The sequence below is a fragment of the Takifugu rubripes genome, chromosome 7 (genome assembly GCF_901000725.2).
Source record: "Takifugu rubripes chromosome 7, fTakRub1.2, whole genome shotgun sequence".
In the NCBI taxonomy this organism is placed as follows: Eukaryota; Metazoa; Chordata; class Actinopteri; order Tetraodontiformes; family Tetraodontidae; genus Takifugu; species Takifugu rubripes.
Genome location: NC_042291.1, coordinates 104,081 through 118,434, shown reverse-complemented (window position 1 = coordinate 118,434; position 14,354 = coordinate 104,081). Strand labels below are relative to the sequence as shown.

Genomic DNA, 14,354 nt, shown 5'->3' with positions numbered 1-14,354 from the left:
ATTATTAAATGCTACATATGAATTTTCTGAAACTGAGTAGGGGATTGAAACGCTGCGGCGTTTGTTTCCCTCCTCCTCTCCTTTGCTGGGGTCTCGCTTTCTTGAGGTTTTGGTGAAGGCCCAGTCTGGGTAGCCGCATGTTTTGAGAGTTGTCTTAATGTGGTCCTGTTCCTTCTTTCTGCCTTGGGATGTGGTGGGTATTTCTCTGGCCCGGTGTTGGAGAGTTAAGATGTACTTTATTCATCCCCGTGAGGAAATTGAGTTCTGATCACTCCCAACTTGTGTTCCAGTAGGTGGTGAGAGTCAAACTGAAGGTACTGGGGACAGAAATCTCACCATCAAAGTCTACAGAAAATCTACACATACCGATGTGTAGATTTTCTGTAGACTTCGATGGTGAGATTTCTGTCCTCAGTGAGCTTGACTGCGCAGTCCAGAAAGGCCAGACTGTTTCCTTTTGTATCTTCCCGGGTGAATTTTACATGCTGGTCTGTTTTGTTGAGGTGATAGGAGAACGCTTCCAATTCTTGTGTTTGAATTTTGACCCACATACCTGAACTGGACGACATTTACTGTAATGCCTGTGGTGACAACACAATGCCTGGTATAATATATAATGCCTGGTCAAATCCAAGGCCTTTGATGACCAAGCGTACTGTTTCTGACTGTACCTTACTTTAGTTGCAGCTATATATGCTTACAGTACAGTATATTGACCTACGTCTATGTCATGTACACATAAATAACCTTAGCAACTATAAGTTCATCATCACCTTCCTTCCTTCTGACCGGAATCATAGTCCATAACCTGCCGCCTCACCCAGCAATCCCTCGAGTGCCACTCTAATAAAGGAGCTTCTTCGGGGTGTTTTTAATTCATTATTTATAATAATAATTATCATACACAATGATTAATAATCATTATTCATATCATATAAATGTAGCCTAGTGGAAAATTTAATATTCCTTTAGGTGCCACTAGATAGCGATGGACCCCTGTGCAGTTTCCAAGTTGAGGCGTAGATAACGAGAGGAAGAGCGTGACGTAATAAAAAAAAAACAGGAAGTGGATCACGTTCCTTTTCCATGAACATCTCACCTGTTGCATCTGCTGTTTTCCAGAGAGGTAATTAGACTTGAAATATTATTTCTGTCCAAAATAGTCGAAATATTTACATTACTTTCATTTTACAGAGATATCAAATATATTTTTGCGGCGGATATTGATTGTTTCGGTTTGATATTTACAGATTTTATCATCCGGTTTTCCATGTATAGCATGAATAAGGTATGTTGGAAACATTGCGAGTTTATTTCATAAAGACGTGTTTTGCCGTTGAGAGAAGCTCATACATATGTGTATTCATGGTTTCTGAAATTTGTTTGTCTTCATTGTGTAGTATTGTATGTGATGAATGATGTCCTGCTGCTACAAGTGTTTGACATAACGCTGAGTCTTTAGTGAGTATATGATTTATTTTGCCCAAAATTATTTGATATGAAGATGTCATGTTTTCTTATCTGTAAGAAATTGACTATGTGGTTTTGTTTTATTCCTTTTTTGTGTGTGTCAATAGGAAGCACTACAGTTGTTTATGCACTTTTGTTTTTTTTAATAATAGGTATTTCAGAGCCACATTCCAGTGTTTAAGTTGTTCAGAGAGCTTGGGGAGCTGTCATTTTGGTATTAGTAGTGCCAGATAGTGCTATAATGGAAGCGACCAGGATTTGCCTTAAAATCTGCTGCGAGTCGAATTAGAGCAGCACATTGCAGAGTGAAACTTTGTCCTTTTAAGTTTTTAATTTTGTCTACATGGAAAACTTTTGTTAAATTTAATCCCTACTCCAATTTAACTTCCAAATTATTCACTCACTTTCTACTGCTTGTTCCTCCACTGAGGGTCGCGGGGGGACTGGAGCCTATCCCAGCACAATGGGCAGAGGCAGGGTACACCCTGGACTGGACGCCAGTCAATCGCAGGGCTAACACATATAGACAAACAACCATTCTCTCTCACACTCACACCTACGGGCAATTTTTGAGTTTCCAATTAGCCTAATCCCCAATCATGCATGTCTTTGGACTGTGGGAGGAAGCCGGAGTACCGGGAGAGAACCCACGCAGGCACAGGAAGAACATGCACACTCCACACAGAAAGTCCCCAGCCTCAATCTCAACCAGGGATCGAACCCAGGCCCTTCTTGCTGTGAGGCAACAGTGCTAACCACCACACCACCATGCCGCCTTCATATTATTTTAACTCTGAAATAAAGATCCCTGAATATAGTTTTGTGTCCTGTGTTATTCTGATTTCACTGGGCTACATAAACTTTATTTGTGTAGCACCTTTAAAAGTGCCGCCTACATTGTACATTGTGTTACATAAACATAGAATATAAAATACGTCTTCGGAACTCTTTAATTATGAATTCAAACTTTGCCAAGAGTCATGACAATCCAATCATTCCATGGCTGATATATTTGGTTTTTATGTATGTATGTATGTATGTATGTATGTAACATACATAGAGATAGAGATGGGTGCGAGGCAAACCCCAAATCGTAATATCATGAAGTGTCTAAAAGAACACTTCTTTGTGCCATGTATCTATTTATTTCTTTTCCATCCCTACATGGAAAAGGATGCTCGCTCTTGACGCGATCCTTGAATGCGTACTGCATGTAATCGTATAGAGCACTGATGTCACGCGAAATCAAATAGATCCTGCTGAGCTTTGGAAAAGTTTTTCAAAATATATATGAAAATATAGTATCCAGAGTTGTAATTGATCACGTTTGTAGCTTGAGGCGTCCTATGAACAATTTTAGACATCTTTTTCAATGTAAGTTTATGGGAAAAAAATCCTTTTTCGACAGCATAGGATTTTTATCTGCAGTACGGTGAGTGGCTCCTGGAAAATATGTCTACGGCTGAAGTTATCATCTAGTTCTTCTTTCTTCATTCATGGCGTGCTCTCCCCAGAGTAGAGGAGGAGCCAGTTAGGTTACGTATCTGCAATAGATATGACAACCATCCTGTTACAAATGGTTGTCCATCTTTGTGTGCTCCCCATAGAATAAGCTGGGGCTTGTTTAGGGTGTATGCCACCTCTTGCCCAAAAACAGCCGGGATAGCCTCAAAGCACTATTGCGGGCCGCTTAGGAAAAAACTGTGAGAGAATGGATGGATGGAAAATCTACATAATTAACCACTCATTTATGTTGTTACTTTGATTTTATTTTTGGAAAAAGTCCAGTACATAACACTAGGATGAACATTTTATTTTATTTTTAAATGCACTTTTAAGTCACATTATACCAGAAACCTTTTCCAACACAGTTCAGACATCAATTCCAACAATTAACTAAAGAGGAAAATATATCACATTTCATGATGAGTAAACTACAGAAATTCTTTAACAACTGTTCACAAGATCCTAGAACTGAACGATTGTACTTTTAGTGCATATATGAGTTATAGGCCATGTTATTTGTAATGGCTTATACAGATATTTTTAAAACAAAATAGCCCATCAGTAACTAAACCAATGGTAGAGCAATTGTTGCATTTTAAAGCATGCTCTTATTTCTTTCTCGTCAATTAATTTAACAGTTAATCAATTTTTTAAATGTCCTTTTTTGAGGCAACAAATTACAAGTCATGGATGAAGCAAATTATGGGCGTTTCCAGGTAAAAATGAGGGGATGAGGAGTTGCTACTTTGATCTTTTGTCATACTATTGAAAGCTATTTTCTCAAAACAGATAAAACTATGGCCGTTTTAACCCAAATAAAATCAAAAGTAAAGGAGTCATGCAAAATTCCACATATGGATACAAAAGAATGAGATATTGAATATTCCTTAAAGTGAAAGGGTGTTAATAGGCTGATCTTTTATAATGTTTGGAAGTCATGCAAAGCTTCAATCTATTGACCTGTGCAGCAGAGGAGCATACTGAAACAGTCATTTATATCATAAAGGAGATGACAAGTATACACAGTAAAGAGGCTATCAATTCAGCATTAAAGTGCAAAATTCTCACAGCAGATGAGGGGACATTGAGTGTGCCATTTAACCATAGGCAAGAGGTCAAAGTGCTGTTGCAGCACTCTAGATAACATGGTGGTGGGGTGGTTGCCTTGCAGGTGGTTTTCCCCGAACAGTTGGTGGTGCACCCTGCAGTCCAGGAATTTACGGTTTCCTTCTTCAGCTGTGTGATAAGCAAACCTTTCTTTAAACTTTGTACATATTGAGATTGAAATGGGCAAATACATGCCCATCTATCTAAAGCAATCAGATAAACCCTTCAAAAATTCTGAATAATCTTGTGTATTTACTCAGGGGATTATTTTGAAAACTGGTAGTATTTGTTATAATCGCTTTACCTACAGAAATGGTAGAGGCTATTGAAGATCACTCATAATTTGTAGTCAATCAAATATGAATGTTTTGGGAATGTGAGAGGAAACCACGTCACCTAGACAGAACTAATGCTGAATATAACGGCAGAACATGCAAACTTGGAGTCAAACCAGGAACCTTCTCTGCTGAGGAAACACTACTAAACACTGTACCCCAGTTATGCCGCAGTGTTAGCATATACATGAATGTTGCAGTAAGAAATTTTTTTGCTTGCAATGTGCAAGCGTGACAAGAATCATCTGATGACAACGTAACAACTAGATTTCACCGGGGGCTGTATTCTGTTGGGAATATTTTCAATTGTGTCCAACCACTCTTTGTCTTTTTCAGTTCTTACCTGGCAGTGTGGCTGTGAGGCAGAGCAACTCTGTAGTAGCACAAAATCTGCATAGCAGGTGGCCCCACTACATGTACCAGTATGGCATTTATTTAACTGTAAAAAAAATCCATACAGAATAAGTGATCAAATTTTCATACAATCTATTAGTTAATAGATCTTATAGTTATAAGAGAATAAGAGGAATTAAAAAAAGGATCAAAGTAATGAAATTAATAAAGTCAAATAACAACTCCACTCTCTGGGTGGATCTCACATATTGTGTGAAATCTTTACTTACATTATCTATGATGGGTGTTGTACCGGGGCTAGCGGCTGTAGTGTCTGGAGTTTTTGTTGTTACCGTCACTATAATAATTTAATAGAAAAAAAAGATTAGAAAAACAAATAAAAACACCTGAAGGTATTGTGACAAGTTCAAGACTAAAGTGAGATCCAAGAAATAACTCGAGCATTTGTTCACCTGTGCTTGGTCCCAGCATCATAGATACAAATGTGTCATTGAGACAGCCAGTAGAATTGCAGCAGCTTACAGAACAATTGGCCTGAGAGGTGTTGACGCAGTTGTTAGCACAGGCAGCACTGCAGTTAACTGTGTAGCCCATGTCCAGTCTTATCAGCTGATGTGTTGCAGAATGACACATTAAATTATACTGTGTCATAGAGGCAATGCAATTATGAAGAAATTGGAACATACATGACTCTTAATAATTTATAAGCTAAATGGAATGCAAAAACTTACATATCGGTGCATGCACCTCTATTATTGATTGTCATATATGATGGTCATTTTCCTCCTACCTCACAATAAGCAGCAGCTGTACATGTAGTGGCATTCTCATTGGTGTACATTTTGTAGCAATCTGAGTAATTACAGGTGAATGCAGGACAGGATATCTGTGTTTAAGAGACAGAAATGATGCAAAATGAAGAGGTCAGGCTAGAACAGGTGAGCTAAGAGAAATAAGGAAACACCACCACATACATCTCTGTAATTAGTTACATTTTTCATGCTCGTTGACCCATTTGATGCTGTGGCCGAATTTGTCACCGACAAGACACCTGCAGAAAAAAATCTCATAATCCATAAATGGGAAAAAATTATGAGGAAATAAATCTTCAAAAAAATATAAAAACTTCATACTAGTGGAGTTCTGAGAATTGGTGGACATCATTAATGTTGGAACTGAGGAAGATGAACTATTTCCAACTGAGCCATTGGACATAGATGTGGTGGTGAAACTAACTGTTGAAGGAGACAAGATGTATTATAAATTAGTGATTTAATGAAGTTATTTAATGCTTGGTAGTACTAGTACTGAGGATGTAGTAGTGGACAGTGCAATGGTGCTGAACTTCTAAATCTTGCAGGAGGGTGGGTGGACATGATTTCTGTACCTACAGAGATGGTAGTGCCTGAGGTGGACTGGGATTTAATAGCTGATGATGTGCGTGCTGGATTGGTTGTAGTGGACTGAGTGGTTGCTGTGCTTGCAAAGTTGGTAGAAGCTGCAAAGAACTGGGTGGTGGCTGATGATGGGCCTCCAGAGGCAGTAGTGGTTGTGGGGGTCTGTAGAGCTGCCACACTGGATGAATTAGTCATGGCAGTAGTAGAGTTGGGGGTAGGTGCTGTGCCTGTAGGAGTCAAAGTGGTTGTGAGGGGCAAGGTGGTAGCAGTGGATGATGATCCTCCAGAGGATTTTATGGACGTTAAAGATTGGGTAGTGATGATGGATGCAGCACCTCCAGTCCTGGGTGTGGTTGTGAGTGACTGGTTTGAGCTGCTGGTGGCTGTTGTGTCTGTGAGGGATACTATGTTGCCAGTTGTTGTAGGAGACAGGTCATTGATTGACGCTGTTATTCCAGAGGTGGTTGAAACCAGGGTGACATTGGCCGTACCTGCTGTGGGGGTGACGCCAGCCATTGATTCATTACCCATTGTGTACGAATTGGATGTGGATACAGTCTGGCCCGACACTAATATTGATGTCAGGAGTATTCCCAGTAGGAGTAGGTTCAAGATACCAATGTTGCCTGGAATAATTGTAAAAAAAAAAACAAACCCAAAAAACAAGATTTTAACAGACATGCTAAATTAGGTTGGCTTGCCATCAAATGTTCTCAAAGAAGCTGTTATCTCTTAACTAGTGGTACTTTTTGTAGCATTAATGCAAATTACTTAATAAAGTAAAGGGTTTTTAATAAACAACATTACATCCTGGTTTGTAAGCAACTAAAGCTTTAATAAAAGTTGTTACTATAACCAAGACACACTTTAACTCCCAGTTTGAGGGTTCCAGACACAAGCAACATCTTCAGCAATAACTATTACCAACCCTACCATTGTTGCAGAAGTTTCTAAATACTTCACACTGTATAGTACTGATCACTAAGCTTTGTGTGTACCATCACACTGGATTTTATATCAATAAAGTTATATTAAATATGCCTATAGATGCCAGATTTACTGTGGGTGTGTGACTCCATAACATTTAGAAGGGTTTTTATGAATTTGTACTCTCATGATTGTAAACATTTGACCATTTGCAGTATTTTTAGAGGTGCAAACATGGTGAAAATAAATTTTCATTTTACCTGTATTTTTTATTAAAGTCAGAGAGGCCATTTTCATACAGGTACAAGGGATGATCTTTGTTTAGCCGGCAAAGGAGTTTTGTCCGTGATGGTCTGATGAAGAAAAGAACAAATGGCCTCAGAAAAGATAGGGATGTACACAATTGTTTAGTCACACTACAATGTGTCTAAATTAGAGCTGTGCTCATTCATCATAACCAACTTCTTTTCTTTTTTCTTTTTTTTTTTAGAGCTGTGAGAGCTCATTTTTTCTCCTTTTTACAACCAAATAACTGTTCTGCAAAAGCTGTAGTTAAGGCTTCACTTCCACACATTAATAGCAACTACTTAGAATCACAGCCATTATTTAAATCATTGTTCATGGTCAACACACAGTGAAAGCAGTGCTTCTAAAAGTATCACAAGTGCATCTCTTGTAGTGGTTATATTCACCAAGCATAAATAAAGTGTTTGTTCCTTCTCAAAACCCCATTGGGACAACTTAAGTGTGGAATGGCTTGTTTTCCTACCCTCTCCCTTGGATCTCTTACTCCTTTGGGCACTGCACCCTGGAAACTGAGTGACAACAGTGGCCATTTTGAGTTTTTTCTTGAAAAGGCAGGATTGATTTAGAGAAAACAATGAAAAAATTACTTGTTTTATATGTAGAGTGTGTTTGGGGGCTAAATCCTCAGACAGGATATCATATTTGCTGTCATTCAATTATTTCATCATATTGTATGAATGACTCATGAATAAAGCGTCAAAACCTAAAACTCTCTGCGATGAACACATCAACCTTTCTTCAGAATTAGCATGCAGATGTCAGGCATTTCCCAAATGTTTAATTCCAAGAGATAAATTGGGTAATTTTGCTCATAAGATGACCATGTAAAGCTACTATTAACATGTTTGTACATTTTGACAAATACTTGACAGAAAAATTGACAGCTATGTAACATATAGTTAGGTACACAACTTTAGCCATTGTAAGGTTTTAATAACTTTTGTTCTTGTAACCAGAATGATTAACTTACAGATAAATGTGGCTGGAACATAAACAGGGATTTTTACAATAGCTAATCAGTAAAAGCACATTTTCTACCAACATCCTTTTCAATAAATTAATCAATGTTAATCATAATAATTGATCTTCCAAGATTGCAAACCTCATAGAATCAATTTTGTGTCTACTCACCTTTACTACTCTTTTTCTGTCAGCTGCAGATGAAGTGAATGGTCTCCCTCGCAATGTGGCTTTCTCTTTGTCACTGTGTCACCTCCCCCTGCTGTTGCCTCTTGACAACAGTAGCAGTAGCGGCAGACGTAACAGACTCTCACCTCTACCGCTTTACCAAATCAAGAAGAGAATACCAGCTTCCTGTTACTGGGTGGGTCTAAAGATGCTTCAGAACGAATGTGTTGATTTGAGGAAAAAAAACATTTTATACTAAATTTAATATCATGTCCGTACTGTAGATAATGTCAATACTATCCCACTATTTGACTGGTTATGTCTTCTTAATCCAAACAGGTTAATCTGAATAGTGCAAAAGAACTTTTCAGTGTTTGCAAAACTTCAGTTTAGTCAGTGTTTCAAAATATAATTTTTCAGTAGTTTACTGTGAGTCTTGTTTAAAAAAAACCCCAATATTAGATTATATCCAAGTTACAGCAATTAAAGATTCAGGAAAATAACTCAGTGGATTAAGCTTTTGTTAAGCCTGTAAGAGTACAGGTGAAATTTCAGTCTTCTGAATGGTGATTGTATAGGGAACTTTCTAGTTTCAGTTGAACACAATATGAAATCAGACTCCTGTCGAGGCCATAAAGACCCTGTAGACTACAATTAGCTCTTTGTTGTCAAAAGAAGGTAGAATTTTTGGACACAGAACAAAGGCTCTTCCTCATTTTATTCAGTGCACCTGCAAAAAACACACAGAGGTATTGTCATTCGTGCATGATTTGTTTAAAGGGACTGGAGACTGACGTCATTTCAAAATAATATTTCACAAACAATAAATGAACCAAAAAAGAGGTTATTCGTATATTACTTTGTATGGAATATTCCTTCACAATGTTATTGTTGCTTGTTTTTTGTCCTAAATCATGACAGCTCAAATTATTCATCTGTGAAATTGCCTTGACTTGATTTGCATCTGTACAAGGGGGTACACAGTATGAAGGGCAGAAAATAGATGTACACATGTTAACACACTGTATTGCTTTAGAGATCTCAAAAACCGTGCTGTCTTTTTGCATATTTAGAAATTAGAAAAACCCCTACATAACTTATTTCCATCCATGTGAATAATATTGCATAGTACAATAGGCTACAAACATTGCCACGATACCAAGACTCCATAGTCAAATGTTTGCTGCTGAGATGCTTATATAACTCGCACATCATTGTTTGTCTAAAACTATAAATGTACTTTTTTCTCCTATCGTTATTTTTCTTAAAGCACTGCATATGTGGATATGCCCTGGGCCAGACAGTAGACAAAAGCAGCACATATGATTAATGTTTGTATTGTAAGGCAGATGTGTGCTCATGTTTCCATAAAATGCCCTGCTTGCTTTTAAACTCAATTTATTTTACAGTGCCAGTGTTTTGATTTGGCAAATATTTATTATTTAAGTAGTTTGATTTTTCTATAAAAAAAAAACCTTCAGCTTAAATGGTGCCTGCTGTTGAACCAGCATTTAACATTAGCCACCACTTCTAGTCCAACTGTCTTGTTCATACCACAAACCTCAGAACCAGGAATATATGACTGTGCTAATGATTTGTATGAACTCAACCTTTCTTCAGACACACACATACATGTGTAAATGAAAAACTCACTTCGTCTATCGCAATCTCTTACACTGTGACACTATGGTCCCATATGGGGTAAATGTCCCATGAGTAAATCCTGTAGAATATACAAAATATTTAAATATCCATGATTCCTTCCTTGCTTTTCAGCTTTGCATTGACATGAGAAAAAAAACAACACAATAAACAAACAGGAATACACAGGTTTCGAGTCTTTCACTAAGCAATTGTAAAATTTGCATAAATGCATTTGTTTTTTAGGCATAAAGACCTCTGGCATTAATGTTACTGAATGTTTTTCATAATGGTACATCTGTGACAGCATGTCTGCCTGGTCTGTATATTAGAGTGAAGTCACATTTCTGGCACTCTAAAATCATTCCTTGCAAACTCTTTTTTATTTTTACCTCTTTCAAGGAGGTAATGTGACACGTCTCTAATACGTCTTTGTCTTTCTGTTGGCAAAATCCCTCAAAAAGCTCTGAATAGATTTTTAGTACTACCAAAGGAATTTCCATAAAATGTTCATAACGGGCTAAGAAAGAGCTCATTAAAGCTTTGATCACAAAACAACCTACTATGTTATTAAACATAGTAGATTGGTGTGGTTATTAAGGAGGAGAGAGAGACATGGTGACCTCAGAAAAGAAGATAAAAGGCTGACACAAGAAAATTTTGGGCATATTCGACCCATGACGGGAATGAGGATGGTATGCCTAACACATTACAGAAAAACTTCCAGACCTGGGATGTGAACTGCGGACCTTGATCAGACACAATGTGCCTTGGGAGTCCATGGAGGCAAAAGGCATGCTTGACAGAGGGGAGCAGCGAGGGAGCAGCAGAGTGGGAGCTTAGGGGGAGGGAGGGATGAAATTAACTACTTCCGAGAACCAGTCGATCAAAATCAGGATGGTGGTTTGTCCAGCAGATGGGGGAAGCCCGGTAAGAAAACCCATGGTGATGTGTGATCAGAGACGTCTTGGGATTTAGTGTTCTGGGATATTGAAGGCGACCAGAATCATTGCTGGATTAAACAGAGTGTCCGGACAAGGCTTGGTTGACAGCTGAGCTTGTTGGGGTCTAGGATTCCGGGTCTTGTGCTGTTTGTTTCTTCCTACAGGGGGCATGGAGGAGCCGATAATTTGCTATAGCTGGCGCTGCACATATGTCGGTAATCTATATCAAGCCGCCTATTTAAGTATGGAGCACTTGTTGGCGAGTTATCATGCCTATCATGCTCTCCATGCTACCCTGCTGGAGTGAAGAACGCGCAGGACCTGACTCCCATGTTGGCCCCGTGCTGGAGCTCTCTGTGCGCCCTGGAAGACTGGACGAGTGCTTCCCCTGCGGTCCAGGAGGACTGCCAAATTAATCTTTTAATAAAGACTTACTTTTTGGACATTATTTCACTGCGTTTTTGCCTGCTTTGGGGTACAGGAGAAAACCGAGCCATTCATCACAGAGCTGTGATGAATGGCCTCATTGGACATCGGAGTTGGTTATTGTTGACCAGGTTTTGGTTCTGCTACTGCGATGAATTACTCACCATAGCCGATTGGGGGTCCTGGACTGAACGCCCCAGGAATATGTCTACTCCAATTCATATTACTCCTGTCATTGTGAACGTGTATTGGGTCCTAATTGAGGTGTGTTATGTCCTTCTTGGAGGAATGGATTATGACTGATTCCTCCTTCTGCACCTTGAGGGGTGTTAGTCATAGAACTATGTGATGTGGGTGCAGGTGATTCCTGCGCAGGTACGTTTACCATTCTGTGTATTTGCCCAGAGACACCCATCTCATCATCTTCAGGTCTTACATAGGCAGTTAACGACGGGTATATATAGAAGGTCTAAAATAAGGTGGTGGTCCTTCCTTCACTTTTTCTTTTAATTTCTTGCCTTTATTGTGACCTTCTTGTCTTTTAACAGACTCATTCTACCAGACTTTGGCACAATAGAGACCATATTTATCCTCTTTTTTGGGCTCAGATTCTGCCTTTTCTTTTAGTTCTTTCATCAGGACCCTGAATTTGTCTGGTTTATCCCATTGTCCATCAAATCCAAATATATCATGCCATATATTGACCAAATTTAATGACCCTGGATACCTTTGTTCCATGTATCTACAACATGGAGGGATTTCAAACTGGTCTCTTGCCTGTCCTTGTCCCATTCTGAGTAATGTGAGTTCCTACAGGACTTATAATCTCAGACTTCTATACTTCCTTTTAAATCCTTTGTTGGTACTTGTCAGGATTCTACCTCAATAGTGAAGTCGAGGCGCCGCACTTTTTACTTATTTTCTCCGCACCTACTACTTTTGTTTTTGTGTGTTTGGTTTGTTTTCACTTATCTTCATCATGTACGTAAGACTTGTGGAGTTTGCACTGGTGGCTCTACTTGTTTTTTCACTTTTCGATACCGCGTCCAGAGACCCATCGTAGAGCCGCAGCTCGCTTGTTTACAGCAGGGACCAGCTGTTCGCCCTGCAGAGCTCTGCGGCGCTGCCCAAGGAGCGACCCAATGTGCCCCCCTGTCAGGAACCAGAGGAGAACCCAAATGCGACACACAAGTGTGGCTGAACACCGCTTTATTGTCGGAATAGTCGGGGAAAGGCAAGGTCGAGATTGGGCAGAAGGCAGACAGAGTTTACAGGGGAGCAGGCTAAACAGAATGGTCAGGAACAGGCAAGGTCGGAACCGGGCAGACAGGCAAACAGTAAAACGCTGGAAAGTCATCGGGAACAAATAACGATCTGGCAGGGAGCAGGTGTGCCTCCGGGGATTAAGAAGAGTGCTCATTAGTGTCCTGATGCACAACAGGTGTGCGAGGCGGTTCACGGGCATGATTGCCCGCAGCTGTGACACCCCTGAGGAGGAGGAAACGGGGACGCCGCGCCAGGGTCGAGCGCCGTGCCAGGAGGAGACGCTATCAGTCCGTCCTGCCCTCCATCATCATGGGGAACGTCAGATCTCTCCCCAACAAGATGGACGAGCTGGCGGCGCTGACCCGGCATCAGCGGGAGTACCAGGAGTGCAGCCTGCTGCTGTTCACGGAGACCTGGCTAACCACGCTAACTCCGGACACGGCCGCACAACTTGATGGATTTAATCTTCTACGGGCAGACAGAAGCAGGGAGAGTGGTAAGAGGAAAGGAGGAGGACTGGCAGTGTTTGTGAATGATAGATGGTGTAACTCTTGGCCCATCACTATCAAGCAGCAGCACTGCTGTAAGGACATTGAACTGTTAGCTGTTGGCATGAGGCCTCACTACCTGCCGAGGGAGTTCACACATGCCCTCGCTGTGGTTGTGTACACCCCCCCTCTGCTAACGCTGATGCAGCCTGTGATGTCCTGCTCTCAGCAGTGAGCAGGCTGCAGACACAACACCCTGACGCCCTCCTCCTCATCTCTGGAGACTTCAATCATGCCTCTCCATCATCTTCTCTGCCCAAATTCACCCAGTAGGTCACTTGCCACACCAGGGACAATAAAACACTGGACCTCTTCTATGCCAACACCAAGGAGGCGTACCACTCTCTCCCACTCTCTCCCCTGGGCTGTGCCGACCACAACCGTGTACACCTCCAGCCTGTGTACAAACCTCAGCCTGCTGTTACCCACACAGTGAAGAAATTGTCCGAGGAAGCCGAGGAGGCCCTAAAAGACTGTTTCAACACAACCCTATGGGATGTATTCAGCGACGCCCATGGGGAGGACATTGACAACCTCACCCACTGCATCACGGACTATATTAATTTTTGTGTGGAGAACACCGTACCCACCAGGACTGTATGGAGCTTCTCCAACGGCAAGCCCTGGATCACCCCAGACATAAAGGCCCTCCTGAAGGAGAAGAAGAGGGCTCTGATCAGGTACCCACCCCTCCCCCAGCCCAGTCTCCTCTGCTGCTACCGGCTACTGTCTGTGCCCGCAATCGACTGTTCCTCCTGTCCCCCCTCCCCCTCTCTCATGACCTTCAGCTTGCACATATCTGACACTTCACACTCTGGCCCATACTCTTCCCTCACACCACACCAGGTGAGGATGGCCCTGAAGAAGGACAGGGCCAGGAAAGCGACGGTGTTACGGTTCGTGGTGGTTTAGGACCCGAACGCAGGCAAGACGCAGTGATGAATAATCCAAAAAATGGTTTTATTATACAAACACAAAAGGGCAGTCACAAAAAAACCC

At 40.8% G+C, this 14,354-nt stretch overlaps 1 protein-coding gene and 1 long non-coding RNA gene across 9 annotated transcripts; one reads left to right on the top strand and one right to left on the bottom strand.

Moving 5' to 3' along the window:
- Positions 1–223: 223 nt before the first annotated feature.
- On the top strand, positions 224–2,007 carry LOC105418520 (uncharacterized). The gene is made up of 3 exons (XR_003888971.1): positions 224–1,126; positions 1,251–1,288; positions 1,401–2,007. It is a non-coding gene; the product is annotated as an uncharacterized lncRNA (long non-coding RNA).
- A 1,261-nt stretch (positions 2,008–3,268) lies between these two features.
- On the bottom strand, positions 3,269–12,859 carry LOC105418519 (cell wall protein DAN4). 8 transcript variants are annotated; one of them, XM_029839421.1, is made up of 11 exons: positions 8,534–12,859; positions 7,789–7,911; positions 7,357–7,449; positions 6,160–6,795; positions 5,906–6,007; positions 5,747–5,823; positions 5,563–5,658; positions 5,225–5,381; positions 5,042–5,109; positions 4,762–4,857; positions 3,269–4,212 (listed from the first exon to the last, which is right to left on the bottom strand). In XM_029839421.1, exons 3-11 carry the CDS (start codon positions 7,391–7,393, stop codon positions 3,970–3,972), a joined length of 1,512 nt encoding a protein of 503 aa, XP_029695281.1. In that variant the 5' UTR covers positions 7,394–7,449; positions 7,789–7,911; positions 8,534–12,859; the 3' UTR covers positions 3,269–3,969. The 8 variants fall into 8 exon arrangements, with proteins under 8 accessions (XP_029695281.1, XP_029695282.1, XP_011616495.2 ...); XM_029839422.1 differs by having other exon boundaries at positions 7,866–7,911; XM_011618193.2 differs by having other exon boundaries at positions 7,789–12,859.
- Positions 12,860–14,354: the final 1,495 nt, after the last annotated feature.

Excerpts from the sequence above, each read along its gene's own strand:
- LOC105418519 (XM_011618193.2), bottom strand. The coding sequence starts at position 7,393 with ATGAAAATGGCCTCTCTGACTTTAATAAAAAATACAG. Across the intron at positions 6,008-6,159 it reads AGGCACTACCATCTCTGTAG|TTAGTTTCACCACCACATCT; the intron begins GTACAGAAATCA and ends CTCCTTCAACAG. Across the intron at positions 5,382-5,562 it reads CAGCTGCTGCTTATTGTGAG|CTGATAAGACTGGACATGGG; the intron begins GTAGGAGGAAAA and ends GCAACACATCAG.